Consider the following 13,374-nt stretch of genomic DNA (forward strand, 5'->3'; position numbering starts at 1 on the left):
TCATGTTTGTCCTCCTACAGAAACCATATTAAAACAAAAAATATATTTTTTCCCCTCATCCTTTTCCATTTTTCATACATTTTTGAAAAAGCTCCAGAGAGCCACTAGGGCGGCGCTAAAGAGCCGCATGCGGCTCTAGAGCCGCGGGTTGCCAACCCCTGCCCTAGGGAAACTGGGTAAAACACAGCACACTGACAAAGCTTAACCTAATGTTACTATAACAATCTACAAGGTTAATACAGTTGGCTTCTCTTTCATCCCCTCCATTTATCTGCTTTCTTTTGTAATTTAAGTTATCATTACATATATGTATTGTTGCATTTGAAACAATTGTATTGTTGATATTAGAGGTAATTATTGTTTTTATTCATAATCAACTGTGCTATTTCTATTGGTATTTATTTGTATTGCTCAATTTGTTGTGCAATAATGTTCTTTGTCATTTCTGTGTTATTAATATTTACTTCACTAACTGCTTCTTTGCTGTCACTTTTTGTATCATATTTGTACATATCCTATTTGCTGATGCTGTTCTGTTGTTATTGTTGTGTTTGTTGTTGTTGTTGTTGTTGTCGTCTCTGTCTTAATCTCCTCTTGTCACCACAATTTCCCCCTCTGTCTTCCTTTTTTCCCTCCTTCTATCCCCTCCTGCTCCGGTGTGGCTGCGCCAAACGTTAATATAAATCCATTTAATAAAGTCAAATACAAATAAGGCAACAAGAGAAGTATCCCACACTTCTCTTTTGTAAAGTAAATTTGTACAGAAAATATGGGCATCTACATCAACAATACGATTTGCTTGAGTAGCTGGACAGGAAAATAAAAAATAAAATAAAGTACAAAAAAAAAAAAAAAAGAAAAAAAAAAAGAGTGAGAATAGTGATCCAAACACCGGTGTGAACCAAAAAAGTTTGAGAGAAGGGTCTTAGTCTGTGAATTCTGGTGCATTCCAGTTCACTTGAGTTCAAATGTAAACACTACGTGTACCAAAGACACAGAGAGAAAACGTGTTGTCTGTGCTCTGTGTGTGTGTGTGTGTGTGTGTGTGTGTGTGTGTGTGTGTGTGTGTGTGTGTGTGTGTGTGTGTGTGTGTGTGTGTGTGTGTGTGTGTGTGTGTGTGTGTGTGTGTTAATGACACTCTTTAAAATATATTTTACAAGCTTGTCAAGAAATGTAAGCTAGTAAATGTGGCATGATATAAAAATAACTTATGTATTCAACCCAGCGTACAACATTTTGGTTTGGAATATTGGAGTCACATCATGTAATATGTCACTAAAACTGTCGAATCAAGTCCTTACATAAAGCACATGTTTGCGAGTCACTATTCTGGCCTTCATAGTACAGTTCTTCTCATTAAATACTGCATAAATCTCACCTTGTGTACAGGCTAAATCTGCATTCTTCTCCTCCTGGCTCAAACATTTAATTCGGCAGCATCCTCTTTCAACCACGCCTATTCTATTATGGTTGGACAGCATGGCAGCGTTAAAAGCTGCGGAGCGACAAGGCGCCTAGAGCGATTACGTGCTAATAGTCAGTGACGTGCAGTCAGGGGAGGCAGGTGAGGCGGGGCCTCACGTGCCATCATGCAAAGAAAAAAAATGTAAAAAGAAAAAAAAAAATTAAATTGTTATATGTATCCATAATTATACTATAAAGTTATTTTCCATTTAACTTCACCAGTTTTAAATTATTTTTTATTCAAAATCGCTGAATTTTCACATTTGCCGTTCAAATACTGAGAAGAGACTTGCGGTGATCACCAGCCAGTTGAGCCTCACCATGGATTGCGCAATGACTCGGCTAACTGCTGGCCTGGCCTTACTTTGTTACATTTACTTAAAGGGGTCATATTATGATCTTTACTCTCCATGTAAAACACTCCCCTGTGGGCTACATAACATGTAATGGTGGTTCTTTTTTGCATTTTTGCATAGATTATGTTTTGCAGATTGTTTTCAAGCCGCTGTCTGACCGTCTCTTCAGGATGCGCCGTTTTGTGGGCAATCTTGTTTATGTGCCTCCACTTTGACTGCGTCTTCTCCCCGTCACACGCACACACATATGCACACACATAGAGCTACTAAATAAATTAGAAGTTACTCACCCGTTATTTGGTATTTGAGTAGTAATTTCACTGAACACTTAAGTAATTATTTGGATGACTACTCTTTACTTTTTACTTGAGTCACTTTACTTTAAAGTAACAGTATTTTTACTTGAGTACAATTTTTGGCCACTCTACTCATCTTTGCCCAGGCTCACAGTGACGCGTTGTGCTACGAGTCCAACATAGGGCTCCGTTCCGTTCTCAAGAAAATCGATAAACGATACTGAGCAACGGTCGTCGGTTACAGCTGATCACTTAGCGAGTCGTCATACACGGACTTCCTTAAGTTGTGAGGAAGAGTTAGTGGAAATCTTGTGAAGTTCTCGTACTAACTACACTTTCACATCATGTGGAGCAGCTATTCTCAAACTGCGGTATGTGTACTACTAGTGTTACCCGGCCTCCATCTAGTGGTACGCCAAAGAATCACTTGATTAAAGGCCTACTGAAACCCACTACTACCGACCACGCAGTCTGATAGTTTATATATCAATGATGAAATGTTAACATTGCAACACATGACAATACGGCCAGGTTAGCATACTAAAGTGCAATTTTAAATTTTTCGCGAAATATCCTGCTGAAAACGTCTCGGTATGATGACGTGGGCGTGTGACGTCACGGATTGTAGCGGACATTGTGGGACAGCATGGTGGCCAGCTATTAAGTCGTCTGTTTTCATCGCAAAATTCCACAGTATTCTGGACATCTGTGTTGGTGAATCTTTTGCAATTTGTTCAATGAACAATGGAGACAGCAAAGAAGAAAGCTGTAGGTGGGAAGCGGTGTATTGCGGCCGACTTCAGCAACACAAACACGGCCGGTGTTTCATTGTTTACATTCCCAGGAGATGACAGTCAAGCTTTACTATTGGCCTGTGGAGAACTGGGACAACAGAGACTCTTACCAGGAGGACTTTGAGTTGGATGCGCAGAAGCGGTACCGTGAGTACGCATGCAGCTGCGGCTTCCAAACATTTGATCGCTTGCCCGTACGTGCGTGCCGCTATGTGCATGTCACGTACGTAACTTTGGGGACTTTGGGGAAATATGTGTGCTGTATGAACTTTGGGGAGGTGAACGGTACTTTGGGCTGTGGGATTGAGTGTGTTGTGCAGGTGTTTGAGTTGTATTGGCGGGTTATATGGACGGGAGGGGGGAGGTGTTTGTTATGCGGGATTAATTTGTGGCATATTAAATATAAGCCTGGTTGTGTTGTGGCTAATAGAGTATATATATGTCTTGTGTTTATTTACTGTTTTAGTCATTCCCAGCTGAATATCAGGTCCCACCCGCCTCTCACAGCATCTTCCCTATCTGAATCGCTCCCACTGCCCTCTAGTCCTTCACTCTCACTTTCCACATCCACAAATCTTTCATCCTCGCTCAAATTAATGGGGAAATCGTCGCTTTCTCGGTCCGAATCGCTCTTGCTGCTGGTGGCCATGATTGTAAACAATGTGCGGATGTGAGGAGCTCCACAACCTGTGACGTCACACGCATATCGTCTGCTACTTCCGGTACAGGCAAGGCTTTTTTATCAGCGACCAAAAGTTGCGAACTTTATCGTTGATGTTCTCTACTAAATCCTTTCAGCAAAAATATGGCAATATCGCGAAATGAACAAGTATGACACATAGAATGGACTTGCTATCCCCGTTTAAATAAGAAAATCGCATTTCAGTAGGCCTTTAAAGTGCTGTGTTTTATTGTCCTATATTCAAACACAGTGTTACTGTTCAAACTGTGTGTAATGTTACATTGTCCAAAATATTAAACATACTTGTTAAATAAAACCCCTGCCTTGTTTTTAATGAATATTTAGGCCTACTCTGCTACCGTATTTTACTGTTAGTCATTTTGGTGGTACTTGGCGAGCCAAGTTTTTTCTAAGGTGGTACTTGGTAAAAAAAAAAGTTTGAGAAGCACTAACATAGAGCAAAAGAACAACATTTTAGACGTAAATGTGAAAAGTTTAAATGTAGACTAGAAACCCTTTAAGATGAATCTGCTTGACCTTTTCTTTGATGAATAGGAAACAAAAATTCCCGGAGAGCAGCATTTAAAAATAAATGACAGTTTTGTGGAGTTTATTTATTGGATCCTCTTTATTTTCACTCGGGGCTCAGCTGGAACCAATCTGGCCACATTAGCCTACCAGCTGCCTGCCATCCATCCAGCAAGGACGTCCAGTGCTCATATCCCATTCCATTTACATGGGCGCCAGAGGAGGTGGGAAGACGAGGGGTGCCATCGCTTTCACCTTTTTTTTTTTTTTTTTTACACGTTCACCGGCAGACGATTTAACTTGGCGACGTCATGTGTTTGGCTACAAAGGCACAAAGCAAGCTTTGGTTGGCCTGGTCGCCATGGCAACAGAGGAGCGCCTGATAAAGGGCAGCCAAGAAAAAGCCACGTTTAGATTAGAGCGCTTTTTGTCGTCTGAACGTGCTATCGCTCGCAGCTGCTGTTCGCTTGATAAAAGGCGAGATTCCTCAGCAGTAAGGATGAGACAAATGTAGAAATATGAACTGGAGTCGGCGGGGGGGCATTTAGAAGTGTGACAGACAGGCGGAAGAGTGCGAGCACACTTTGCCGAATGCTACATAAACTGTCAATGCGATGCTACTTGCGAGACGTGTGCGCACTGGCAGGGAATACATCACTCAAGACATGGATTACACATTATTATACACCATTTGACACAAAACATAGTACTAAACGCTATTTGTTTGTGTTTTAAGGAAGGAGTCCCTTGTGTGCATTATTGTGTGTTGACGTGCATGAACAATATGCTGAGCAGCAAGGACACACGATAACATCTACACAGCCCTTATGGCTTGTACGTGCGCCATGACGTGTTTGTGTTTGTGTGGTGTGTGCAGGCAGGACTCACGGGGTATTTATCCAGAGGTTCTGTCAACAGAGCGTCTCCAAATATTGAGCGGCAGTACTCAGCCATCTTGGCCTGCTGCTTGGGTCTGCAAAGTCAAACAGCATCAGGAAATCACTTACTCAAGAAATTAAAAGCAGCAGTCAGAAACTAAAGCTGAAGAAGTTAAGCCCCTGAAAGGACACAATGGGCCCACCTTTATGCGGTTATATAATGTGTTGAAAACAAAAAGAGGTGTCCTGGCTGGTCCACAAAACACCTAAGTAGGTGATGATAGGCGGTCGCTGTGGCAATTAGAGACACTGTTCTCCTTGCTACAAGATAATGTGGCATCCACGTAACTTTAACGCTGTTATTTAAGGGTCATATTGTCACATATTGTTACTTTAAACACGTAGGATGACAAACAAGGTAAAGACAGTTTTGATTTTAAAATTTTAAAGTGAAGCAAAGTAACTACAAACCCTTCACATTAGTGTTGTCCCGATACCAATATTTTGGTACCGGTACCAAAATGTATTTCGATACTTTTCAGTACTTTCCGATACTTTTCTAAATAAAGGGGACCACAAGAAATTGCATTATTGGCTTTATTTTGACAAAAAATCTTATGATACATTAAACATATGTTTCTTATTGCAAGTTTGTCCTTAAATAAAATAGTGAACATACAAAACAACTTGTCTTTTAGTAGTAAGTAAACAAAGAATGGCTCCTAATCTAGCTGCTGACATATGCAGTAACATATTGTGTCATTTTCCATTCTATTACAGTATTTTGTCAAAATTATTAAGGACAAGTGGTAGAAAATAGATTATTAATCTACTTGTTCATTTACTGTTAATATCTGGTTATTTTCTGTTTTAACATGTTTTATCTACACTTCTGTTAAAATGTAGGAATCACTTATTCTTCTGTTGTTTGATACTTTACATTAGTTTTGGATGATGCCAAGAATTTGGGTATCAATCCGATACCAAGTAGTTACAGGATCATACATTGGTCATATTCAAAGTCCTCATGTGTCTGGGGACATATTTCCTGAGTTTATAAACATAATACATTTTTTTTCTAAAAACCAAAAAAGATTTTGTGATGCTAAAAAATATTGATGTAATCATAATAGTATCAACTAGATACGGTCCTGTACTTGGTATCATTATAGTGGATGTTAGGTGTAGATTCACCCATGGCGTTTGTTTACATTTCGACGACGGTGAGCTACGGTGTGTAGTGAAGCATGTTTAGCTATTCCTCGTCCTGCAGGGATGATACTTGTAAGAAACGTACTTTATTTGTCGCCATGGAGACAAGGATTAGTGATTTACAAGTAGCTAAAACACTGCCGACTGCGGCTGGACGTTAGCCGCTTGCTAGCTAGCCATGTCTTAAAGCACCTCTTCCTGATGGTGTTTCAGTGATATAGCTTTCCCTTTATCATCAGTTTTTAAGCCAAAATGCATCCGTTCTTCCTTTTTTGTCTACACACACTGTCTGCTTGTAAGTACTCTGTGATTGTGCACTGTCGAACATGCTCCTCTGCTCTTAAAACGAACAATGACACGACGTGACGACGATGGGGGTGCGGGGGACCGGTACTTTTTAGAGGCGGTATAGTACCAAATATGATTTATTAGTATTGCGGTACTATACCAATACCGGTATACCGTACAACCCTACTTCACATAATAACTGTAAAAAAATAACCCTACTGTCAATGCTCATTTTCACACAACATGATGTAATGAGGTGTCATAGCTGGTCCAGCAAATAATACAGACACAAAAGTCTGGGTATGTGGTTGGCATTACAATGACAGTGAAGCTATTCTACTTTTCATGACTATGTGTAGCAATCAGGAAATTTTTAACATCCTCCTTTTAGAGCCTGATTATCGCTTAAAATGCTTTAAACGCGTAGTTGTCAAGTGACAAAGAAGCGGTCAGAAGGTAGACAGTTGTGATTTTAGTGTGAAGACAGTTAAATACAAGCTTTACACATAATAACTGAAAAGTAAACCTTGTGTCGGCTGGTCCACCAAACATTACATTTATGGGTTTAACGATTTATTTATTTACCGGTATTATTAAAATTTAAATTCCTCAATTTCAAGTATATTGATCTCTACTTGGCAAGTTTGTTTGTATCCATAATTCATTTAAACATAATTCCCTTACAAGAAATAACAGGAATATAGCAAACTTCACCTGCAGTATCCAGTATTTGTTTCACAGTCACACTGCTTGACTGCTTTTTACCAAAAAATTACTGAATCGATTTTGACTCATTGAATCATTTCAGAATGAATTGTTCTAAAAAAATTAAATCGTTCCTGAATCGTATCGGCAACCCCAAATATCAAACTGTAATGTTGTTAAAACAAATCTTTCCACCCCTATTTATATATAACTAACATAGGGCATATGTGGTCGCCATGACAATGACGCAGTAACTATTCTCTTTATTACAAGCATGTGTAGCACCCAGGTCATTTTGTTGCCCTTATTTTACAATTACTTGAATGTGTAGTTGTTAAGTGACAAAGAGGTGTTCACAAGATAAAAAAATCCAATCATACTACACAAAATATTATATGATCCAGTCTGATGCTAACACAACATGGAGAGCAGTTCTGGCTGGACCAACAATACGGTATGTTTTGTTTTTTTTAGAAGTTTTTAATTATTATTGCTTTAATAGCCTAAGCAGCCAAAGAGAACAGTTTAATTTAGAGATCAAAGATTGCAAAAAAATAAAAAATAAAAAATGCATTTCTGAAAAACTGTGTGAACTGACTTACGAGTCCACGTGGTTCTCGAAAGACAGGATGATGGGAAATGGCGAGGTCTTGAAGGCGCACTCGGCAATGGCCTCGATCACCTCCTAAAGAAAACACATACAAACAGAAAGCGTGTCAAACACAGCAAGACTAAATGAATCAAACATTCAAACGAGCATGCGTTGTTTATTTGATGTGCGTGTTACGGCTCAAGCCCCTGCCACCACACAGTCTGCTGTGCGCTCCTCTAAGCGCCTCGGGACACATCCACGGGCGTTCCTCTCCTGCTGCAGCCGCGCGGCTGCATACGATATATCAGCAATCTACACACCTGCCGCTGATGAAAGCGCCACGTCTTTTATAAGCCAGCGAATCCTACGTTCCAGTGCCAGAACGTAGCTACTTGTCTCGTACAGTAAGCACTACACGTCCTCACCTATGTGCTTCCTTGCTCTCTGTGTTTCCCCTTTATGCTAATCGTCTTGTCCTGTGTCGTCATCCTGCAGCTCCTCTTCGTTCCCTGGATTCGAGCTGTGTGTCTCATCTCCCCGGATTCCCTCCTGTCTTCTTGCTGCCTTCCTGGATCTCGACCTCTCGCCTGGACACAGACTCTGATGCCTCGCTCCTGCCCATGATCTCTTGCTTGCCGACGGATCTCCAAACCTGCCTTGCTCCTTCTGGACTTCCGCACCTTCCTCAACACGCACCTTCAACCACTCCTGGTAACACTCTGCTAAACCCAACACATAATCACACCATACATATTTGGATTACTTGCACACGTCATTCTATTATTGTAGTAAACAAGCCTAAGGCTAAGCGACGGCCATGTCTCAATGGCGTCTCCTTCTCCACCGCAGGTGTCCAATAGAGTGGAGGCTGCTATTTATAAGAAAGAAAAGTGAACTACAGTATATTATTATTAGTATATCATGATATTATTATCCATTTTCTACCGCTTGTCCCTTTCGGGGTAGGGGGGTGCTTGATTCTATCCCAGCTGCATTTGGGCAGAAGGCAGCGTACACCCTGGACAAGTCGCCACCTCATCACAGGGCCAACACAGATAGACAGACAACATTCACACTCACATTCACACACTAGGGACCATTTAGTGTTGCCAATCAACCTATCCCCAGGTGCATGTCTTTGGAGGTGGGAGGAAGCCGGAGTACAAGGAGTGAACCCACGCAGTCACGGGGAGAACATGCAAACTCCACACAGAAAGACCCCGAACCCGGGGATCGAACCCAGGACCTTCTTATTGTGAGGCACACGCACTAACCCCTGTTTCACCATGCTGCCCTGTATGTATGTATGTATGTATATATATGTATATATATATATATATATATATACATATATATATATATATATATATATATATATATATGTATATATATATATATATATATATATATATATATATATATATATATATATATATATATATATATAAAGACAGATAGATGGATAAATATTAGACTACATTTCTTCTTCTCCTTTTGATAGAAATGATGTCTGATACTGAACTGTCTGATTCAATTAGGGTTTGTTTAAAAATGGTGTTGTTTCACTTAATGCCTTTCCACTAGTAAAAGGTCTTTGAAGATTCCATTGGCATCTCTTTTCTTCCTCCCCTCCTTACATTTCCTCTCATCCCTCAATCCATGCAATCTCGCCTCCTCCGCTTCGTCTTCTCCTCTTTCGGGGCATCGTTTAGGAGTCTCGCGTGTGGCCCCGCCCCCCTTCTTCTCCTCACTCTTCACCCGTTTGTTTATTTGGTTTCCAGCCGGCGTGAAACGAGCTGCCGCGTCTTATTTTCCTGCTCAGTAAAGATTCTGTTTGTTGATCAGACACGGGAATCTAAAAAAAACGCTGACTCGCTATCTCAGCTAGAGATCATCTCAGATGTGTTTCATGGGGATCTTCCACACCATCCAAACATCTTGTACCCGTTTTACCTTGAAGGAGACCTCTGTGGTCATGGTGAAGCCGTGGGTGATGACAGGCTCCTCTTCCGTGGTGCGACCCTTCCAGCAGTCCAGTTCGATGCAGCGACACCCGGACAGCAGCACCTGCTTGTACATCTCCACCGATGAGTTCCCCGCCAGCTGTCCGGCTACGAAACACAAAATCGACATTGAAAGTTCCATTCAGTGGTCTATGGGGAATGTTTTCATGTTCAAAAGTGGTGCTGGTGGAGTGGTGCACCTCTTTTTGGCACCCTTCCGCAAGTTGAAATGATACCGAAATGATGACCTCCTGTGTCTGTAAATGACTGATGGATATTTACAGGCTTTAATACAAAATGTGTAGCGAAACCAGTTTTTTTTAAGGTGTCCTGACTTCTGCACTGTTTCAGACAGTGGTGTGCCGTCAGGGCCAGCAAGGCCTTCTCTGCTGGCCTAACATAACCAGACATCATGATCATTATTAAAGATAAAAGTATTTTTTATTTACTTTCCCTAAATATCAGAATCAGAATCAGAATCAGAAATACTTTATTAATCCCCGAGGGGAAATTAAAATTTTCAGCACAATCCCATTCAAGATCAGACAAACATTACAGGGAGACAGAATAGGATCGCTGATGTGTCTGCCAACTTCCGGCGCCCCTTACAAAAAAGGTGAGATACAGGTAAACAATGGGGGAGGGGTGGGGGGAGGGTTTGGGGGGTGGGGGGAAGTCGGCCGACACCAGAAGCTATCCCGGTGGTGTAATGGTTTGCCCGCGACTTTCACACGAATCAACCGACTACGACCAACTACTGACTACGAGTGGTACCACTGGCTTATACGGTGTCGAATAGGTTCTACAAATTGTGAGTTCAAATATCTTATTTCTTAATTTTTTCATGTGTTTTATACAATTATTTTATTTTCGATAGTATCACGTAAGATATGTTTTCACTGCGGAAGCGGATTTATTGAATGTTAAATGCGCCAAAAAATAGACCATTTTGTACACTGTTGAGGGGATTCAGGGCACAGTAGTGTGAAAGTGGGTTTCAGTATAGTATCTCCAGCCGTGTCCATGTGGTGACATAAATTACGATATTTTGAGAGGTGAAGTCGGACTTCACTGAAGGCCTTGGTGAGAAACGCACGGCCCGCCACTGGTTTCAGAAGAGTTTTTGCGTGCTATTAGCATACTTGCCACGAATTTTCCGGGAGACTCCCGAATCTCAGTGCCTCTCCCGAAAATCTCCCGGGACAACCATTCTCCCGAATTTCTCCCGATTTCCAGCCGGACTTAAGGCACGCCCCCTCCAGGTCCGTGCGGACATGAGTGAGGGCAGCCTGTCGTCACGTCCGCTTGGCCAACCAAAAAGTAACCACAGTACACTATACCGTAATGTTCTGTGGTTACTTTTTGGTTGGCCAACGGTTTACGTTGTATCGCGCACCCTGACGGCAAACGTGGGGTCGGTTCTGAAGTATGAAGTAAAGAGACGTAACTTTGTCACCTCGCCTGGTTATTGACTCCAACCCAGAATATTACACTGCCCATACCTACGCTCCTTCAAAGGCTGTGCTACTGGCTGCAAAGCATTGCACTTTCAAATACAACAATGAGTAGAGAGGAGTGTTATGTGTGTATATGTGTAAATAAATGAACACTGAAATTCAAGTATTTATTTACATACCGTAGCTAGAATTACCTGAAAGTCAAGTATTTATTTTATTTATATATATATGTATATATATATATATATATATATATATATATATATATATATATATATATATATATATATATATATATATATATATATATAAGAAATACTTGAATTTCAGTGAATTCTAGCTATAAATATACTCCTCCCCCCTTAACCCCGCCCACCCCGACCCCGCCCACTTCAAAATCTCCCGAATTTGGAGGTCTCAAGGTTGGCAAGTATGGCTATTAGCACCAAATGTTCTGCAAACAATGCGAGAGGAGGGGGGAAAAAACATAACGCACCAACACATCAAACCTTGTCAGCCACCTGAAACTAAAGTGTTTTAACAACAGTTGACGGCAAACTCTTGAGTTTAGATAAACAGCCCACCACTAGAGATGTGGATAAATGCGTTAAAATGTAATATCGGAAATTATCGGTATCGTTTTTTTTATTATCGGTATCGTTTTTTTAATTTTTATATTTATTAAATCAACATAAAAAACACAAGATACACTTACAATTAGTGCACCAACCCAAAAAACCTCCCTCCCCCATTTACACTCATTCACACAAAAGGGTTGTTTCCTTCTGTTTTTAATATTCTGGTTCCTACATTATATATCAATATATATCAATACAGTCTGCAAGGGATACAGTCTGTAAGCACACATGATTGTGCGTGCTGCTGGTCCACTAATAGTACTAACCTTTAACAGTTAATTTTACTCATTTTCATTAATTACTAGTTTCTATGTAACTGTTTTTATATTGTTTTACTTTCTTTTTTATTCAAGAAAATGTTTTTAATTTATTTATCTTATTTCATTATTATTTTTTAAAAGTACCTTATCTTCACCATACCTGGTTGTCCAAATTAGGCATTATAATGTGTTAATTCCACGACTGTATATATCGGTATCGGTTAATATCGGTATCGGTAATTAAAGAGTTGGACAATATCGGAATATCGGATATCGGCAAAAAGCCATTATCGGACATCCCTACCCACCACCATCCTGTAGGTCTCAAACGGGTCAGGCCAAACGACAAGTGGGGCCGTACTTTGCCCACTCTGCTCTGGAGACGCACATTATTGTAAGAACGTCGCTAAAAAAGTCACTTGCTTAAATGTAACTGAGGCAGGAGTTACTCCTGCAAGTAGAGGGCAATTGGAGCCACCTGGTGTCACTCATATAAGCAACAGTGTACTAACCCTCTCTATCTGCTGCTGTAGGTAACCACCTGTTTTGTTCTTGGTTCTTTCTTCTGTTAATATTGATTACAATAAACAATATTTATATTGGTCTTTACTAGGGTTGTCCTGGTATTTCGATATACTTTTCAATACTTTTCTAAATTAAGGGGACCAAAAAATAGCATTATTGCCTTTATTTTAAGAAAAAATCTTAAGGTACATTAAACATATATAGTTACAGGATCATACATTGGTCATATTGGTCAAGTCCTCATGTGTCCAGGGACGTATTTCCTGAGTTTTAAAACATAATATGAATTTAGAAAAAACGTTTTGTGATGATAAAAAATAGCGATGTAATTATAGTAGTATCGACTAGATACGTTCTTGTACTTGATATCATTACAGTGGACATCAGGTGTAGATCCACCTATGGCATTTGTTTACATTTAGGAACGGCGTCATTAGCGGTGACGACGGTGAGCTACGGTGTGTAGTGAACATGTTTAACTATTCCTCGTCCTGCAGGGATGATACTTGTATGAAACATACTTTATTTGTTGCCATGGAGGTGAGGATTAGTGATTTAAAAGTAGCTAAAACACTGCCGACTGCGAATGGACATTAGCTGCTAGTTAGCTAGCCATGTCTTAAAGCATCTCTTCCTGAGGGCGTTTCAGCGTTATAGCGTCACCTTTAGCTTTAGTTTTTAGGCCAAAATGCGCCC

The 13,374-nt window shown here is 40.4% G+C and overlaps 1 protein-coding gene across 1 annotated transcript in view; it reads right to left on the bottom strand.

Annotated features, from left to right (window-relative positions):
* plcb1l (phospholipase C beta 1-like) overlaps positions 1-13,374 on the bottom strand; it is a 331,247-nt gene that overhangs the window by 67,487 nt on the left and 250,386 nt on the right. Inside the window, 3 exon segments of the mRNA XM_061929877.2 lie at positions 5,009-5,093; positions 7,806-7,888; positions 9,749-9,906. Coding sequence (XP_061785861.2) covers positions 5,009-5,093; positions 7,806-7,888; positions 9,749-9,906 — 326 coding nt within the window.

The sequence above is a fragment of the Nerophis lumbriciformis genome, linkage group LG34, assembly GCF_033978685.3.
Source record: "Nerophis lumbriciformis linkage group LG34, RoL_Nlum_v2.1, whole genome shotgun sequence".
Lineage (NCBI taxonomy): Eukaryota > Metazoa > Chordata > Actinopteri > Syngnathiformes > Syngnathidae > Nerophis > Nerophis lumbriciformis.